The 21,470-nt window shown below is 30.9% G+C and overlaps 1 protein-coding gene across 3 annotated transcripts in view; it reads left to right on the top strand.

Moving 5' to 3' along the window:
* LOC129750815 (cadherin-86C) overlaps positions 1-21,470 on the top strand; it is a 370,404-nt gene that overhangs the window by 290,634 nt on the left and 58,300 nt on the right. For all 3 annotated transcript variants that reach the window (XM_055745911.1, XM_055745899.1, XM_055745904.1), the window contains exons 4-5: positions 4,164-4,247; positions 4,326-4,451. In XM_055745911.1, the coding sequence (XP_055601886.1) occupies positions 4,164-4,247; positions 4,326-4,451 (210 nt within the window). The remainder of the gene's footprint in view (positions 1-4,163; positions 4,248-4,325; positions 4,452-21,470) is intronic.

Below are 21,470 nucleotides of genomic sequence, written 5' to 3'. Positions count from 1 at the left end.
TAAACAGAAGTCTCACTCTTCTGAAACTGTTTCTCATAAGTAAAAATTTTTTGATTTTCTCCGTATATTTTTATTTCCATTCTCTTAATTTTGATCTCATCCAGAAAACGTTTTGTAACGCATGATTCCCATAAGCAGAAGCTTTATTGTGATGTGACAGTTTTTTTTTCATAACCAGAAGTCTCAATTCGTGTTTCATATTATCCAATATGCAACAGTTTCAATCCACAAAAACTGTTCCTCACAAGCAGTAGTCCCAGTCCACCTGAAAAGATTTCATTTGCAAAAGTGTCCATTCCCTGTTACAGTTTTGGGATTGTTCTACAAAAAGAAGTCGAAATCCGCTTGCTGAATATGCTCTCGACTAGTGTAGATGTTTAACGTTAGCAGAAGTCTCGATTTTCCGAAACTGTTTCTCATAAGCGGAGGTTTCAATCCGATTTTCTTTCTGGATTTTTTCTGTTGGATGATTCATCAATAGTTTCAATCCTTTGTCTTAATGTTTTCCTTAATAAGCAGAACTTTTAATCAGCCCTTGATTGTTTGCTAGCAGAAGTCTCGATTCGCTAAAGTAAATTGCAGAAGAAACTTCTTCGCTTCAATTTATCAACAAGATCAGGCTTTAAGCTCTCAACAAATGAATTTAAAAGCGAAATCCATATGGCATTCTAATCAAATCAAATATTCTAAAAAAAAATTAGTTGAAAAAGTGGACAATTTACTTTTTTTTATTTCGATTTGGTTTTTAAAGTTACGAGCTTAAAGGTTGTCGAAAGTTCGCTTCGCTTCAGTTATAAGCTTTCAAAGGTATTTTTAAGGCAATTTGTTCTTTTAAAGCGTATTTTTGGTATTTTTTTATTTGTAAATATGTTCTATTTTCGAGTTCCGTTTTAGCTACTAAAGCACTTCAAATATGTTCTCTTTATTCCAAATATGTACTAAACGAATGATTTTGTTTTGAAAAATCCATATGGATTGCTTAAAAATTGACAAAAATGACAAAAATGCCGAAGTTGTCAAAAATGGCAAAAATCACAAAAATGACAAAAATGATTAAAATGACAAAAATGACAAAAATGACAAAAATGACAAAAATGACAAAAATGACAAAAATGACAAAAATGACAAAAATGACAAAAATGACAAAAATGACAAAAATGACAAAAATGACAAAAATGACAAAAATGACAAAAATGACAAAAATGACAAAAATGACAAAAATGACAAAAATGACAAAAATGACAAAAATGACAAAAATGACAAAAATGACAAAAATGACAAAAATGACAAAAATGATAAAAATGACAAAAATGACAAAAATGACAAAAATGACAAAAATGACAAAAATGATAAAAATTACAAAAATTACAAAAATGACAAAAATGACAAAAATGATTAAAATGACAAAAATGACAAAAATGACAAAAATGACAAAAATGACAAAAATGACAAAAATGACAAAAATGACAAAAATGACAAAAATGACAAAAATGACAAAAATGACAAAAATGACAAAAATGACAAAAATGACAAAAATGACAAAAATGACAAAAATGACAAAAATGACAAAAATGACAAAAATGACAAAAATGACAAAAATGACAAAAATGACAAAAATGACAAAAATGACAAAAATGACAAAAATGACAAAAATGACAAAAATGACAAAAATGACAAAAATGACAAAAATGACAAAAATGACAAAAATGACAAAAATGACAAAAATGACAAAAATGACAAAAATGACAAAAATAATAAAAATTACAAAAATTACAAAAATGACAAAAATGACAAAAATGACAAAAATGACAAAAATGACAAAAATGACAAAAATGACAAAAATGACAAAAATGACAAAAATGACAAAAATGACAAAAATGACAAAAATGACAAAAATGACAAAAATGACAAAAATGACAAAAATGACAAAAATGACAAAAATGACAAAAATGACAAAAATGACAAAAATGACAAAAATGACAAAAATGACAAAAATGACAAAAATGACAAAAATGACAAAAATGACAAAAATGACAAAAATGACAAAAATGACAAAAATGACAAAAATGACAAAAATGACAAAAATGACAAAAATGACAAAAATGACAAAAATGACAAAAATGACAAAAATGACAAAAATGACAAAAATGACAAAAATGACAAAAATGACAAAAATGACAAAAATGACAAAAATGACAAAAATGACAAAAATGACAAAAATGACAAAAATGACAAAAATGACAAAAATGACAAAAATGACAAAAATGACAAAAATTACAAAAATTACAAAAATGACAAAAATGACAAAAATGACAAAAATGATAAAAATTACAAAAATTACAAAAATGACAAAAATGACAAAAATGCCAAAAATGCCAAAAATGACAAAATGACAAAAATGACAAAAATGACAAAAATGATAAAAATGACAAAAATGACATAAATGACAAAAATAACAATGTTTTGTACTCTGTACGCATAAATCTAATTTCCTTCTTTGAATGCCAAACTGTCAATTTTGAACTCTGATTTTTGAACTTTGAAATTTGATTTTTCGTTTTGTACTTGGATCCAGAATTCTGAATTTTCATAATAAACTGTGCACTCTAAACTCTAAATTTTTATAATACTCAATTCTCAACTGCCAACTTTTGAATTTATACTTACAATTCCAAACTCTTAATTTGGAATTCTCATCTCAACTCAAATATCTATCAACTTTTAACTTTATGCGTTGAACTCTCAACTCCTAACTCTTAACCCTAACCCTTAACCCGTTTCTCAATTCTAAATTCTCAACTTTCCACCCTGAACATGCAATACTTCACACTGAACTCTCAACTTTTACTTACAACTTATTCTTCTTTTAACTCTAAATTCTCAACTTCGAACACTCAATCCTCAACTCTCACTTCTAAACATTCTCCTTTCAACTCCAAACTCTTAGCTGTAAAGCTTCTAATTTAAATTTCCAACCTAGAAAAACCTTAAATTCTAAACTTCTAATTTTCAACTGTGAAGTCTTAACGCTGATCCTTTTCACTTTGAACCTTGTACCTACTCTAAACTGCGCACTCGGATCGTTGTACTATAAATTCTGAATTTTGAATTAAAAAAATCAACTCTAACTTCCCCAAACTCTGAGCAAAGTACAGAATGCTGCTTTGAATCATAAATTTCTTTAATTCTGATCCTGATTTAGAATAAAAATTTATGGAATTTTTCTGAATCGAAATTCCGGATTAAAATTCATGATAAGCATAATGAATCATTCAGGAGACTCCACTACAGTTAAGATTGGATATCTTCCCTATCATATCAGTCTCCGAGACCAGACCTAATCGGGCGCGACATTGGCCCGTTACCGGAATGTGTGTCAATAAGATGGAAGCCGGTGCATTTGGTAGAAGAAAAAACCGCAAGAACGGACGGCAAATTGATGATGATGATAATGTGCCTTTGGCGGTCACTTTACGTAATAAATTGCTGGCAGGCAAGTGCAATTTCCTGAACTTCCTTACAAGGGCAGACTCTAGCCGATGATGGAAGATGCTAGAACTAGCTAATGGAACACATCTTTGGTGGAAGGTTAGGAAAAGCGCAGAATCATGAAGTTGAGGAGATGATGTTGTTCTTTTTTCCTTGTTTTCGAGACCTCACCCAGCCATCAACATGTGTTAGGATTTACGGTGCTGCCATCTGTGGCGTTATTTACTCTTATAGTAATTCAATTTGCATCACCGACCATGTGCTTCTAACTTTAAAGTTTAAGTAGCCAGTCGTAAACATCCTTGAATGCAACAGTCTTGTCTCGGTTGGCCATAGAAAATTGTTCCTTCATTTAAAACTCAGTTGCTACTGGAAGAAACCCCTTCGAGTATTCATAAATCGCAGCACCTCCCGAGTTGAGCCAACCTACTTGGGTCGATTCCCTGTTTGACAGTTGAATAGTCGGCCGGGCAGCACCTGGTCAGAAAAATCCATTCAAGAAACGCCATCTATCACCCTAATGTTGACAGCTCCCGCTTGAAGGCTGAAACGGAGTCAATCCAGTCGAACCAATCCAATTAGCCTAAGGTTTAATTAGTTTTACACCCTTCTTTTTGACCAGGGGGTGTCCGAAAATGACGTACACTAATTACAATTTTTTTTATACCTTTCAGGACGCCAAAAAGGGAACCGAACTTGACTACGTGCTGGCCAACAAGAATCCTCTGCTGCCAAAGCCCGTCTACTTGGAACTTTGGGTAAGTCGTCGCATTTTTTTCCCAATATCACTTTATTTACAAATGTAAACTATGCTCTCTCTCTCTTGAAAACACCAGGGCTCACCTCTGTTCGCCATCCGGCAGAAGATCATTTCACCGGAAATGACCGAAGGAACCATCTTTCTGCTGGGGCCCCTGGACTTCGAAAAGCAGGCCATGTACCATCTGACCCTATTGGCAAATGTAAGTCTTTCGGAATCAAACCAAATCAGAACTTCTTAGGGCGCATTCATGGAAAACGGAACGATTTCTCCTAACATTCTTTCAAAATTTGACAATTTTGACAATTTTAACAGCTTTGACAATTTTGACAATTTTCACAGTTTCGTCAATTTCGACAGTTTTGTCAATTTTTAACAATTTTGACAAATTTGAAAAATTTTCACAATTTTGACTATTTCGAAAATTTTTACAATTTTGACAATTATAACAATTTCGACAATTTTGACAATTTTGTCAATTTTGACAATTTTGACAATTTTGACAATTTTGACAATTTTGACAATTTTGACAATTTTGACAATTTTGACAGTTTTGACAATTTTGACAATTTTGACAATTTTGACAATTTTGAAAATTTTGACAATTTTGGCAATTTTGACGATTTTCAAAATATTGACAATTTTGATAATTTTGACAATTTTGACAACTTTGACAATTTTGACAATTTTGACAATTTTGACAATTTTGACAGTTTTGAAAATTTTGACAATTTTGATAATTTTGACAAATTTTACAATTTTGACAATTTTGACAATTTTGACAATTTAGACAATTTCGACAAGTTTGACAATTTTGACAATTTTGACATTTTTGACAATTTTGACATTTTTAACAATTTTGACAATTTTGACAACTTCGACAATTTTGACAATTTTGACAATTTTGACAACCTTGACAATTTTGACAATTTTGACAGTTTTGAAAATTCTGACAATTTTGAAAAATATAACAATTTTGACAATTTTGAAAATTTTGACAATTTTGACAATTTTGACAATTTTGACAATTTTGACAATTTTGACAATTTTGACAATTTTGACAATTTTGACAATTTTGACAATTTTGACAATTTTGACAATTTTGACAACCTTGACGATTTTGACAGTTTTGAAAATTCTGACAATTTTGACAATTATGACAATTTTGACAAATATCACAATTTTGACAATTTTGACAATTTTAATAATTTTGACAATTTTGACAATTTTGACAATTTTGACAATTTTGACAATTTTGACAATTTTGACAATTTTGACAATTTTGACAATTTTGACAATTTTGACAATTTTGACAATTTTGACAATTTTGACAATTTTGACAATTTTGACAATTTTGACAATTTTGACAATTTTGACAATTTTGACAATTTTGACAATTTTGACAATTTTGACAATTTTGACAATTTTGACAATTTTGACAATTTTGACAATTTTGACAATTTTGACAATTTTGACAATTTTGACAATTTTGACAATTTTGACAATTTTGACAATTTTGACAATTTTGACAATTTTGACAATTTTGACAATTTTGACAATTTTGACAATTTTGACAATTTTGACAATTTTGACAATTTTGACAATTTTGACAATTTTGACAATTTAGACAATTTTGACAAGTTTGACAATTTTGACATTTTTGACAATTTTGACAATTTTAACAATTTTGACAATTTTGACAATTTTGACAATTTTGACAATTTTGTCAATTTTGACAATTTTATAATTTTGGTAATTTTAACAATTTTGACAGTTTTGACCTTTTTCAAAAAATGTTGGCAATTTTGACAATTCTGAAAAATTTGACAATTTTGACAATTTTCACAGTTTTGTCAGTTTTGCCAATTTGGACAATTTCGACATTTTCGATAATTTTGACAATTTTGACAACTTTGACAATTTTGACAATTTTGACAATTTTGACAATTTTGACAATTTCGACAGTTTTGACAATTTTGGCAATTTTTACCATCTTGACAATATTGACAATTTTGACAATTTACCAATTTTGATAATTTTGACAGTTTTGACAAACAAGACATTGACATAACGTTGGCAGAATTTTTGATAATTTAGATCTGATATTGATATAAAATAGACATTATTCACAGATTTTTCAAAAAATGAAACACCCGCAGTTTTAATTTTTTTTTTAATTTTGTAAAATTCGACTATGTTTTGACGTGTGTTGGCGTGTGTAGGCTTAATAAATATATTATAATTTAAGTAACTTTTTATTAAAATTAAGTTTCAGATTGATTCACGATTTTGGTGAATCACCAGGCACCATTCATGGCTGATTTTTTTTTGGATTTTGGAGAGATTAGTTTAGAGAAAGCGGACACAAGTTGCTTTGTGATTTTGTTGGCTTTTTAGTAGTTTTTCTACTTGCAGTCACCAAAATGTCATATTTGAAATCCTTAACCAGCTGAAAAGCTATAAATTTGAATTAAATATGATCCATCTCTGTGATAAAAATTCATATTGAGGAATTCGTAGGAACCGTGTAAAGTAGTAGGGGAGAATGAGGATACTTGATCCCTGGGGATACTTGATTCCTTAGCTATATCTCGAGACTGGAATGTCTTACAAAGATCAAATGTTCTAGAAAAATGTGCCAAAATGAGCAAAATAACAATGCTTGTAGTTCAAAAAATTTTAACAAAATAATTGTTTGAGTAATTGAACTTTGTTTGAAAAATTTCACAAAATGTAACTTGAAGATCTTTTTGCATCACTTAAAAATGTTCCTTATATGGGAAAATTATGAAAAAAATATTTGTTCCAATGCATCAATCGTTCGAGCGTAAAATGAACTTCATATTGCCATATTTTCAAAGCAATGAAAAACTCTCAACTTTTTTCAGAAAAAGTTTTCTAAAATGTTGATTATGGGTACAATTGATCCCCTAGAGTTGGGTACAATTGATCCCCCTTCCAAACGGCATATTCTTCTTCTGAATTGATCGCTATGATTGCTGATTACGAAACTACTAATATTTATCCAAAAACTAATATTTATGAAACAATTATCTGAAGAAAAGAGCAAAAATAATTAATTTTCTCTTAATTATAAAAAATAGCGCCTTTAAGTATGCAATGTTATTAGCGTTGAGACAAAGTTATAGAATTTTCTTCTTATGTCTGCTATAAATTGTGAAATGAGAACAAACATGACCAAAATAGTCAATTAACATTCTATCTTGGGGTTTTGTTTGATTTTCATACAAGGATTAGGGCTTCCTGAATAAAAGATCAAATCTCCTTCAATAGGGAATCAAGTCTCCCCTAACTTCAGAAAAATCGCAATATTTTTACTCCCACGAAAATGCTTCTAGTTCACCAATGGGTTCAAGTATCGTTCTAATTTTTGGAACATAGAAACTTGAAGTTACAAGCTGTCAGAAAATGTCAAAGACGGCGAGTTGCTAAATTTTTCCAAAAAGATATGGTGAAAATAAGAAAAGGGGATCAAGTATCCCCACTCTCCCCTACTGATAAATTCTACTACCCGAAGCAGAGTTGACAAATTTGTAATTGCACGCCACTTAGCCAAGTGTTATCACAAATAAGTATTCATCCGGCAGCTGCCAATCATCAAAAAGAAGAATAAAACCGCTCCAGGGTCAGTCAACCTTTCACTTTTCAATAACCCTCCTTCGTTACACATTTCACGCTACATTACGTTAATGTTTCTTGAAGGATTGTAACAGCGAAAAAACACGCTATTTACCGGTCTGTAGGTATTTATTATTGAATTCGACACTCGCTAGTCATCGATTATTATTACCGCATTTACTAGCGAGCGCGCGCCTTATCGGAATTACACCATAAAGAAACGAATCCGGTTTTGTTGTTCCCAATAATCGGAAGCACCAGCTGACCACCGAACGACAACACCAAACAGCTGCTGCGTACGGCAAAGGTGCCGAAAAATGTAGGTCAACGTTCGCGACCCTGCGGGAACACCCAAAAATAAACAAAACAAAAAAAATATAAACAGACACGACGCGAAAGTGTGGCGTTGCGAGCGACCACGACGGAAAAAAATATCGTCCAAACACTCTCACTTTCAGTTTCGGTCCGCTTTCCGTTCCGAACGTAGCAGGCGAGCAGCTTCGACGAGGAGGTTCGTTCGTTCGGAAATCTCGCACAGCCTGCTACGGCGAGGACGGGTCGGCGTTCGGCATTCGTTGGTTTGTTTACTTTTTTTTTGCCTGAGAGGGGGGTCGACGTACCAAGGTTCGGGTTGATCGATCAACAAGTTATAAAAATGATTTCTTTGGTTTTTTTAGAAATTTTTTTTAATATATTGGTATCAGATTGTAGGGTGTTTCAACAATTCGGAAGGACGAAATAGGAAACTTTACCCTACGTTTGACCATATTTGATTGTCTGCAGTTGGGTGATAATTTTGACCAATTAGCACCGTTCCGCGTACCTTCTGTTTACTTTTCCAGTTAGTACCAGGGGGGCTAGGTTACGTTACAGGGTATGTCGAACTGCTTCGTTTGCCGATGTCAAATATTGGTGACTGTGCCCGGTTTTCGTCGGTGTGAAAACAAACCAAACCGAAAACATAAACAAAGCTTTACAACATAATCCCCCTGAAGGGCCGTTCCTTTATCGGTCAAACATCATCGCTAGCGATTCCGAATCCAAGCAAACATTGCACAAATCTCCGGCGCTGTTTACTTTGTTTTTCATTTTTATTTTATTGTTGAAGCCGCACCGCCATTCGAATGTGTCACATCAAAAAGCCCAGCCGCTCGATGCGAGAGTTATGATTTGTGACAGATAGGATGCCGAACCGATTGGTCACGCAAATCACGTCTCTGTTTTGCGTTTTTATTTACAAAAAAAACGCATCGGTCGGACCCCCTTGGAATGCACATTTGGTGGAGGCACAATCGATCATAAAACACGCCGAAAGCATCAAAGCATACGAAAGTTGAACGGACCCGCAAATGTTCGGTTTCAAAGATGGCGACACTGTCGGAAAGGATTGAAAAATGTGACTTTAATTTGCCATGTCAGGCGGAGCACCACAATGCAAATCTATCGAAATTCTTGAGTACATTTCATGTTGGGGGGTCCATAGCTGAATTGCAGCATTCGGGATGCAGTTGATCCACAGATAACAGATGTTTCCTGTTAGGTAACCGTTATTCAGCTAATTTTGAACTTTGAAATTACGCATTAAAGAATGTTTACGGAATTTATGGGTGTTCTGTTGCCAGATCGGTTGATCGTTTTACTACTTGCATATTGTAATTAGATAAATGTACAGGAAAATTTCTTACGATAATACAATTTAAATTTACGAGATTTAAAATCTTTTTTTTTATTGAAATTCTGACGAAAAAAAAATTGACCTAGGAGATAAACTCTCATATAAATTTTCATCCGTTATCTGTGACTTTCCCTTAAATGGGCTTTATCTGTTGAGCTGGTCGATTCAGACTTTTCGTCGTGTATCGAAATCAGAACCGTATAATTTAGATTCGCTAATATTGGTGGTGGCCAGCACTTCGCTGGCTACGCAGCTGGTCGCCTGGCAATCAATGATGATGGATGATGAATGGTTTAATTGGATGTCAAAAGTGGTGGTTGTGCCATTCTAATGGATTATTTGTTTGCTTTTCGAGCTATTACCACTGATAAGCTGATGTAACTCTGGGCTCGCTTTCCATCAACCATCATTTCAATAGTTAGTGAATATACCGTTGATAGTGATGGCGCTAGTAGAATAGGAAATGCTCACACAGGAGCCTATGGTTCGGGAATGATGAGCTAGATGTCGCCCAAAATTTCTGGGCGATAAAATATTCTTTCGTTTGCTTAGGGAATTACATCAGTTTATCAGTGCTATTACCATGCAAATTATGATTGAATACTTTTCGTTTTAGATCATTTTCAACAGGGTTTTGTCTTGAGCAAATAATAATTTGATTTGAATTTGATTTAATACTGTTTACAAAAGAGTTCTTTTTTTTTCTAAATTGTGAAATCAGAAACAGCCGTACTACAGATAGTTTTAAATTATTCTTAACTTTATTTTTTTAGAATTGATTGTCACTCAACTAATTCTAATTTGTTTCCTCATTCCTATGAAAATGTTAAAAGATTACTTCAACTAATAAAAAAATCAAAACATCTTAAACTTCTTCAGAAGCTGTTCCCAAATTTGTCCTTAAATTGTTCACAAAAAGTTGTTAAATTAGTTTAAAATTGGCAGAAATGGTCTCAAATCGTTCCTTGAACATTGTATCGAACCTTTAAAAAAATTGGCCTTTAAAATATCTCATTAGCAAAAATTGAGAATATTCTTCAAAAGCTTACTTTCGTTAAATTTTCTCAAAATTGTTTGATCCATTTTGTCCCTAAATTGCTTAGAAGTTGTCAGGAGAAAATTTCAAAATTGCCCTTAAATATACTCAAAGTTTTCTTCAAATTATATCTGGCTTCGAAAATCTTTGAATTGCCTACAAACTGTCTCAAAGCTGTTTAAAATTCTCACATAAATTCAGATTTTTATCTGTTTTTCGAAAATGCTTTGAAAAAATTCAAAATTCATGTATTCCTATGACTTGAAAATTATTTCAAAATATTTTGCAGAAATGGGCTAAAAAAATTTTTATAATTGTCTCGAAACTGTTAAAAAATTGCCTTAAAAATTTCCTTTGACTAAAAATTTAAATATTCTTCAAAACTTACAGAAAATTTATAAAAATTATCAGTGATTTTTAAGTAATTTATATTTTTTTTTAAATAAGTCTGAAAAAACATCTTCTGGAAATCCCCCCGAAATCCTCGAACCTTTTTATTTTTAATTTGTTAAACATGAACAAAATAAGGACTTCCAAACTGATCACAAACGACTGTCAGATTTTTTCATCTTTTCATTAAGTTTTCTCAAAACTGTCTTATCGTTTTTGTCCCTTAATTGCCTTGAAGTTGTGGTGAAAAAATCTCGAAATCGCATTTGAATAAATGTTTTTTTTTTTTAATTTTATATTGCTCAGAAAATCTTTAATTTGCCTATAAACTGTCTCAAAATTGTTGCGAAATTGACTTCAAATTTTTTTTTAATGATTTGAGAAATTGGCTAAGAGTGATCACACGATTGTCTTCAATTCAACAAAGAAGAAAACACAACTTTTTTTTTTCTAATTTTTTCCAAAAAAAAGTTTGGAATTGTCACTTGAATTCAGATTTATAACTAATTTTTGAAATGTCAAAACATGTTTAAAATGCTTTGAAAAAAATTCAAAATTTATGTATTCCAATGATTACAAAATTGTTTCAAAATATTTTGCAGAAATGGGCTCAAATTATTCCTTAAATATTGACTTGAAACTGAATTTCAAGTAATTTATATTTTTCAAATTATTGAAAAGGCTACGGAATAACATCTTCTCGAAATTTTACCAAAATTACTGAATGTTTTTTGCCTTTCTTTCAGAAAGGTATAGTTATCGGTCGATTTGAGAGATCATTAATTATGGGTCTTAGATATACCTTTATAGGTACCTATCGAATCAGCTCGACGAGTTCTAATGATGTCTGTGTATTTGTGTGTATTTGTGTGAATTTTTGTAAACTTTGTTCTCGACGTTTTTGTGAAACTGAGCAGTACAATAAAAATGATTTTTATCTTGAAAAATTCGATTTTTTTTCTTCTTCAACCTATAAAAGAAAGAAAAAAATACAAAATAGTTTGAAATTTTTTTTTTCATAGTAATTATCAAAAATCATCACTCCAAAAAACGTGGCCATTTGGCTTGCTAGCCACAACCAGCAATCACTAAAATCAAGATTATCGAAAACATGGCGCGATAAGCGCTGAGAACGCTTTCACTCCGTGTAATTCCGCATAAGGAAAACAGAGGGCGTCTCCAATCGATTGACAAACATAAATGTCAGTCAAACAAGGATATCTTAATTTAAATTAAACGAGCGAAGGAGTTTTTCTTAAAATACCAGTCCACCGTAAGGAAAACCGGATTCAAAAATTAATTCTAGGCTTAAAACCCAAAATCTAAGTTCCTTAAAAGGGATTGCACCATGAAGAACAACCCCGAAATTGAATGACTCAAGCCTAAGGACTACACCCTCACATCGCATATTTCTATAGTGATGGTAAGTCCAACGTTAGATTCTCAATCACAGCTTGCTCTGAGAAGGGGAAAACGACACGGGAACGCGAACGATATATGCACATCATCTCATCTTCTCACGTACCGTTCGTGCTCAGGAAGCTTTTTCTGAGCACGAACGACAGGAGAGAATTTCGCCCGTAGAAGCAAATTGAATCCAATAGGACAAATGCTACTGAATCCTCTCGAGCTTTAAGCTCTCGGGCTAGTTTTTTTTGTTCCTTTTTCTCTTCCTCTCTCCAGATCTAACGTTGCGCGATGAAAACTTTTCGTTCGCATCGAAAAACCTGTGCAATTGTTGCGTTGTTTTTGTTGGGGTTGGTGTCTAGCAAAACGATGACGGCTTGAAAGTCAATCCGAACTTTCACTTGCTGTGACCGATGGAAAATAACAACCAAACAGTAGCGCCACCAATCCCTCCATAGTAGAGTTTGAAGCATTTGGGTTTTTTTGCATATAAAGCTAAAAAGCTAATCAAGTTAAGCTAATAATTGACACAGTTGAAGAAACGGCAAAAAAAAACTCTGAATTAACCATTTTGGCCAGGTTGACCAAATACAAAAATGACAAAATTGACAAAATGAATAAAAATGGACCAAATAAAACAATTTGACAAAATAGAAGAAGTTGACAAACTTGACATAATTCAATGATTTGTCAAAAATTTCAAAATTGAAAAAAGTAAAAAATTGACAAAATTGATAAATTTGACAATATTGACGATGCTATAATCGAAAAAAATTCACTGCATTGACAAGCTTGATAAAACCGACAAAAATCGACAAAGTTGGCAAATTGACGAGAGTCCCCAAATTGAAAAAAACGACAAAATTGACACAACAGACAAAATCGACAAAATTCACTAAATTGACAGAATTGGCAAGATTGATAAAACTGGTAAAATTGACAAAATTGACAAACTTGAAAAAATTAATAAAATCGAGAAAATTCACAAATTTGACAATGACAAAATTCAATAAATTGACAAATTTGATAAAACTGACAAAATTTTCCAAAATGACAAAGTCGACAAAATTCACAAAATTTACAAAATTGACATAAATGACACAATTTAAAAAGTTGACAAATTTTCAAAATTGACAAAACTGAAAAAATTGCCCAAATAAACACAATTCACAAATTTCAAAAAATGACTAAATTGACAAGATTGACAAACCTGAAAAAATTGACTTAATTGACAAGATTGATAGTACTGACAAGCGAGGAAGAATGACCTAAATGGGTTAAACTCCTATCAAAAACAAAAAAAAAAATAGTACTGACAAAATTGACTAAAACAAAATCGACAGAATTCATGAAATTCACAAAATTGACCAAATTGACAAAATCGGAAAAAAATTTACAAAATTGACAAAATCGAGAAAACTAGCAAAATTGACAAATTTTGACAATCACAAAATCGAAAAAAATCAATTAATTGACCAAAATGATAAGATTGACGAAATTGACAAAACTTAAAATATTGACAAAATTGTCAAAATTTACAAAATCGACAAAGCGACCAAATCGACAAAATTGACATAATCGAAAAAAATTTACAAAATTGATAAAATCGAAAAAATGGGCAAAATTGACAATGACAAAATCGACAAAGTTCACTAAATTGACAAAATGGACAAGATAGACATGATTCACTAAATTGACGAAATTGATAAAACTGACAATATTTACAAAATTGAAAAAATCGACAAAATTGATAAAATTGACAAAATTGCACAAATTGGCAAAATTGACAAAAAAAAAAAACGAAAAAATTCTCGAAATTGACAAAATTGACAGAATTGCCAAAATTGACAAAATAAATTTTTTTTAAAAATTGACATGATTAACAAAATTTACAAAATTGACAAAATTGATAGTACTGACAAAATTGACTAAGACAAAATCGACAAAATTCACTAAACTAACAAAATTGTTAAAACTAACAAAATTGACAAGATTGATAAAATGTATGTATGTATGTTGGTAATCCACCATGGGTGCACGGATTCACCGCAGTTTCTGCCAAAGTATGGGTTCGCATGCATTCCTTAGATTATTAGGTTTGACAAATCTCCAATGCAGCGCGCCACCATACCCGGACCCCATGGTTTCGTATGAACTGTTATGTGGTGAAACAAAATTGACAAGAATGATAAAACTGGCTAAATTGCCAAAATTGACCAAATTGACAAATTTGCAAAAATTGACATAATCGACAATTGACATTGACAATGACAAAATCGACAAATGCAATTGATTGACAAAATTGATAACACTGACAAATTTGACTAGATTGACAAAATGGACAGAATTGATAAAACTGACAAAATTGATCAAATTGAAAAAATGGACAAATTAACATAATTGACAAAATTGCCAAAATCATGAAAATTTACAAAATTCAAAAAATTCACAAAATTGACAGAATTGACAAAACTGAGAAAATTGATAAAACTGGCAAAATTGACAAAATCAATTAAATTGACAAAATCGAAAAAAAATACAAAATTGACAAAATCAAGAAAATTAGCAAAATTGACAATGGGGCTTATTCTGCGACGCGAGTGACGTGACTTACGAAATTTCACTTCTTCGTCCTGACTCCAGAAAATGCTTTAGCAAAGAAATTTGTGTATCGATGAGGTCTGAAGACCAATAGCAGCTCATACGTTCGAAAATTTCGAGACTAGAGAGGCTATTTAAGCCAGCAAAACGATATGAAATTTCGTGAGTCACGTCACTCGCGTCGCAGAATAAGCCCCAATGACAAAATCGACAAAATTCACTTATTTGACACAATTGACAAGATTGACAAAATTGATAAAACTGGTAGGTTCTAAAAATCGGGGATTATGAAAATCGGTTGAGTAGTTTTCACAATTCAGTCCAAATAGTTATTCAGCTGAAAAAGTAAATTCACTGTTCACTATATATGATTAGAGACTCTCAAAGCCGCCCCCAGGGCGGTACGGAGCACTTTGAAAAGTTCTACAATTCTAGTCAAAATATTACTAACAAGCTAGTTGTATTTTTCAATCCAAAGTGTAGGCTCATTATTGCATCCGAATATCTCGTACCAGTACCACGTGATTTGAACAGCAGAAGGAATAAAAACACCCGCCAAAATTTCCCCATTCTAATATTTAATGCTCAGCAAGCTTTGATTTGCTTTCAGTACACGTGAACTCTGGATGGTCGTTTCTTATGCTCGACTCATGGCGATGTTGAAAATAACCCCGCCAAAGGAAAAAAATTGGATGACAAAATGGGTGCCATGACTTTTGATTCGTGTCAATAAAACCGAAAGGTGTATAGGAGGGTCCCTTTTCTTAGGTGGGAGGGGCTCAGAACTATAACTAAAATAAAATCATACCCTGGCCCAAATACATCTCTGTACTAAATTTCTGGTTGATCGGTTGCACGATGTGGATTTGTATTATATGCATACTTACCAACAAATAAACATACTTATATAATCCACGTTCAACCCATTTATATTTGTTAGAGGGTTAGGCCCGATTATGAATTAATGAATCAGTACACCCTGATTCCATAACCGGATTTAAAAATTAATTAAGAGTTCTAAACCTAAGATTAATGTTCTTGAAAATGGATTGCACCATGAGGTACAACCCCGAAATTGAATTTTTTTTTTTTTTTTTTTTTTTTTTTTTCGGGAATTTAACACAACGGTCATTCTTCCCTGCCCGAAATTGAATGACTCAAGCCTAAGGACTACACCCTCACATCGCATATTTCTATAGTGATGGTAAGTCCAACGTTAGATTCTCAATCACAGCTTGCTCTGAGAAGGGGAAAACGACACGGGAACGCGAACGATATATGCACACCATCTCATCTTCTCACGTACCGTTCGTGCTCAGGAAGCTTTTTCTAAGCACGAACGACAGGAGAGAATTTCGCCCGTAGAAGCAAATTGAATCCAATAGGACAAATGCTACTGAATCCTCTCGAGCTTTAAGCTCTCGGGCTAGTTTTTTTTTTGTTCCTTTTTCTCTTCCTCTCTCCAGATCTAACGTTGCGCGATGAAAACTTTTCGTTCGCATCGAAAAACCTGTGCAATTGTTGCGTTGTTTTTGTTGGGGTTGGTGTCTAGCAAAACGATGACGGCTTGAAAGTCAATCCGAACTTTCACTTGCTGTGACCGATGGAAAATAACAACCAAACAGTAGCGCCACCAATCCCTCCATAGTAGAGTTTGAAGCATGGAAAAAATAGAACAATTTGACAAAATTGAAGAAGTTGACAAACTTGACATAATTCAATGATTTGATTAAAATGACAAAACTGACAAAGTTGACAAAAAATTTACCAATATGACGATGACAAAATCGACAAAACTCACTAAATTGACAAAATTGACAAAACTGACCAAATTGATAAAATTGACAAGATTGATAAAACTGACAAGATTGACAAAGTTGACAAAATTGACAAGATTGATTGAACTGGCAAAATTAAAAAATTGACCCAATTGACCAAATTCATAAAAATTGACAAGATTGACAAATCGACAAGATTGACCAACTTCACAAAATCGATGAAAATTGACAAAATTCAAAAAATTGGCCAATTTGACATTGACAAATTTGAGAAAATTCACTAAATTGACAAAATTGACAAGGTTGACAAAATCATGAAAATTGACAAAGTTGACAAAATTGACAAAATCGAGAAAACTGACAAAATTGACTGAACTAACATGGTTGAAAAAATCATGAAAGTTGACAGAATTGACAAAATTGACAATATAATTTTTTTTAAAAATTGACATGACTAACAAAATTAACAAAATTGATAGTACTGACAAAATTGACTAAGACAAAATCGACAAAATTCACTAAACTAACAAAATTGTTAAAACTAATAAAATTGACAAGATTGATAAAACTGGCTAAATTGCCAAAATTGACCAAATTGACAAATTTGAAAAAATTGACATAATCGACAATTGACATTGACAATGACAAAATCGACAAATACAATTGATTGACAAAATTGATAAAACTGACAAATTTGACTCGATTGACAAAATGGACAGAATTGATAAAACTGACTGAAATTGCCAAAATCATGAAAATTTACAAAATTGACAAAATACAAAATTGACTGAACTAACAATGTTGACAAAATCATGAAAATTGATAAAATTGACATTATTGACAAAATAGAAAAAAAAAAATTATAAAATTGATAAAATTGAAAAATTTGACAAAATTGACGAAAGTGAAAAAAGTGTCAAAACAGACAAAAATGGCAAAATTGACAAAATTAAAAATATTGCGATCTCAAAACTTTCAATATTTTTAATCTTCAAAATTAATTCTGCTGATTTTTTACGTTTCGGTATCGTATTTTTCTGTAGCAATTGAAATTTTATCCAATAATTTTATCTATGCATTTGTTTCCATTACTTGAGAGGTTGAATTATTTAAAATACATGGTCAGGCATCTTTTTTGAAATAGTATTCTTAATTTTTATACTTCTTCCATTTTGAAGTTACCATATGCTGTAACTCCAAAAGGAGTAAATTGAGTTAGATTATAATGTCATAGAAATGGAATCATACAAGATATTCCAGAATCTAGTCATTCAAAAATCTCCAATTAGTTGCAAATAATGTCATTGATATGAAAATTATGATAATATTAAAAATACTTTTATCCTATTAAAAACTTTGAATCTTTATTTCCTACATTGTTTTTGGATTTACTGCGTATGAAATTCATTAATCATAATTCATAATCCATTTTGTGCCATATATACCCAAATATAATTTACAGGCTGTAAGAAAGGCTACAATCCACTGTCAAGTGTATTAAATCGGGTTTTTAAATTTATTAATAATTACCAAAAAAAGAATTTCCAAACTGATTATAAACTGCTGTCCAATTTTTTTCATCCTTTCATTAAAATTTCTCAAAATTGTCTTATGTCTTTTGTCCCTAAATTGACTTGAAGTGTTCTTGAAAAAATATCAAAATTGTCCTAAATATCAAATATTTCAGTTTTCTTCAAAATTTATATTGCCTAGAGAATATTTAAATTGTCTACTTCAGTCTATTTGACTTGTTTGCAAAAGGGTATTTAAATAAATTTTTCGATAATTTTAGAAGTTGGCTACGAGTTATCACACGATTGTCTTCAATTCAACAAAAGAGAAAACCTATATTTTTCGTTTTTGAGAGTTTTCTTAAAAAATAGGTTCGAAATTGTCAATTAAACACAGATTCAAAATTGTTTCAAAATATTTAGCAGAAATGGGCTCATATAATTCCTTAAATATTGTCTCCAAACTGTTGAAAAATTGGCCCTTTAAATTTTCTATTAGCGAAAATTGAAAATATTTTTCAATAGCTTTCAGAAAATTTATAAAAATTATCAGTGATTTTCATGGAGTTAATATTTTTTAAATAATTTTAAAAGGTTACAGAAAAAATATCATTTCGAAGTCCTTCCAAAATCGTATATTTTTTTTTTAGTTGTTAAACATGAACAAAAAAAGGACTTTCAACTGGTCACAAACTGTTGTTCGATTTTGTTCATCCTTTTATTAAATTTTCTCAAAATTGTCTTTATCAAATATCTTTTTTGTCCCTTAATTGCCATAAAGTTGTTGTGAAAAAATATCAGAATTTGTCTTAAATATTCTCAAAGTTTTCTTAACATATTTTATTGCCTAAAAAATCAACCAATTGTCTACAAACTTTCTCACAATTGTTGCAAAAGGAACTTTAAATGATATTTTGGATGATTTTAGAAGTTGGCTACGAGTTATCATAGGATTGTCTTCAGTTCAACAAAAGAGAAAACACATTTTTTTTATGATTTTTTTTCAAAAAACAGGTTTGAAATTATCACTTAAATTCAGATTTATCTGTTTTTTGAAATGCCAAAATATATTCCTTAAATGGTTTGAAAAACAAACAAAATTTATGTATTCCCATAGCTACAAAATTGTTTCCAAATATTTTGCAGAAATGGCCTCAAATGTTTTCTTAAGCATTGTATCAAAACTGTAAAAAAATTGGCCTCAAAAATTAAAAATATTCTTCAAAAGCTTACAGAAGACTTATCAAAATAATCAGTGATTTTTAAGGAATTAACATTTTTCAAATGATTTGAAAAGGTTACAAAATAATATCTTCAAAATAATATATTCTTTTTTTTCTTTTAAATTTGTTGAACATGAACAAGAAAACTACTTTCAAACTGAACAGTAATCATCCTTTTATTTAATTTTCTGAAAATTGTCTTTCTCAAATATCTTTTTTGTCCCTTAATTGCCTTGAAGGTGTCGTGAAAAAATATCAAAATTCTCCTTAAATATAAGCAAAGTTTTCTTCAAATTTTATATTGCCTTATAAATCTGTCTCTACGTTTTTACAAAATTTTCAAACAAATTTTTCAAAAGATTTAAAAGTTGGCTCAGATTTTTTTCTTAATTCAACAAAGGAGAAAACACAATTTTTTTTCAAAGTTTTCTCAAAAAAAGTTTAAAATTTTCACCTAAATTCAGATTTATAACTGATTTTGAAATTCCGAAAAATATTTCCTAACTGATTTAAGAAAATCCAGTTTTTTATATTTTCTATGGTCCCAATATTGCTTCAAAATATTTTTCCAAATAATTCAAGAAATCGTTTTAAAAGTGCTACTCAAAATTGCCATGAAATCGTTAGAAATTTGTCGTGAAACCCTTTACAAAATTGTTGGAAACTATTTCACCATTGTTTTTCATTGCTCTCTAGATAGTTTTCGAGCAACATAGTTAAAAATTGTCTCAAGATTGGTCTCTAACTGTCTTAAAATTGTCTTAAAATTAACCTGAAGTGACTAAAACTTCGAAAAAAAAAAATGGTCTCAAAAGAATCGCAATCAGACTTTTTTTTCCTCTCAAAACTCAAAACACTCTTTAACTTAAATTGTCTCAAATCGCTTCAAATTGATTTGAGCCAAATTTTCACAAAAAAGTGTCAATTTATATGTTCCTTTCCTAAATTATAGCAAATTTTGAAAAATAAAATATCTCAAAACTTTTTTTTATAAAGATAGACAGTAATTGTTTCAAATCATTTCAACAATTTTGGAATATTGACTCAACAACAAAATAGTTTCGAAATATATTTCCGAAATTATTTCAGAAATTGTTTCAAACTATTCTCATAATTTCCATAAAGTCGTTGAATTTGTCGCAAAACTATTATTAATATTGTTGGAAATTGTTTAAAATTTGTGGTCTTTAACTGTCTTGTTTGTTAGTTTGTTTTGTTTAGTTTTAGAGACCTAAAATTTTTAGTTCATTCGTCTCTTCTCTAACTGTTTTTAATTCATACTAGTATGTCTAAAAATTTCTTGAAAATTGTCTCAAAATTGTTGCAATCTAAATCTTTTTTTTTTGTATGAACACTTTTAAAGTTCAAAGCTTAAAAACTGACTTAATCTTTACTTGTCTCCAGTTTAAGGCAAAATTTCTACAAAATATCGTGAAAAAGTTCCGAAACAGTGTCAAGAAAAATTTATCTTTTCCTGAATACTCGCAAATCCTCAAAAAAAAATCTCAAAACTGGTTTAAGATAATTGAAAGTTGAACAAAAGTTTATCTCTGGTACTTTTTTCGGTTTTTACTCATTGAGTTTTTGAATTATTTGAATAATTATTGACTCAAAACTCTCTCTAAAAATAAATTATGCTTTTTTTTTTTTCATATGAGTCCCTCAGAGCCAAAGGGGTATAAGTGACAAAATGGTCGATTTTGAGTTAATGATGCCAAACGATTCTTCATATTTGAAACTATTTTTGATGATTTTTAAAATTTTATTTATATACTTTCACGTTCGAGAGCAAAATAGAAATTTTCGAAAAATATATGGAAAATGGCCAAACACAAAAATTTAAAGCGTGTTTTCTCGAAATAAACTTTCAGGCACTTATACCCCTTTGGCTCCAAGGGCCTCATATCTCCAAAGTCCTCTCAAAACTAGTTGAACGTCCAATCTTTTTAAACTGTTCCAAA

Source organism: Uranotaenia lowii, chromosome 1 (genome assembly GCF_029784155.1).
Source record: "Uranotaenia lowii strain MFRU-FL chromosome 1, ASM2978415v1, whole genome shotgun sequence".
NCBI lineage: Eukaryota > Metazoa > Arthropoda > Insecta > Diptera > Culicidae > Uranotaenia > Uranotaenia lowii.
The sequence above is the reverse complement of the archived record's forward strand: the minus strand, read 5'-3'. Positions and strand labels throughout refer to the sequence as shown.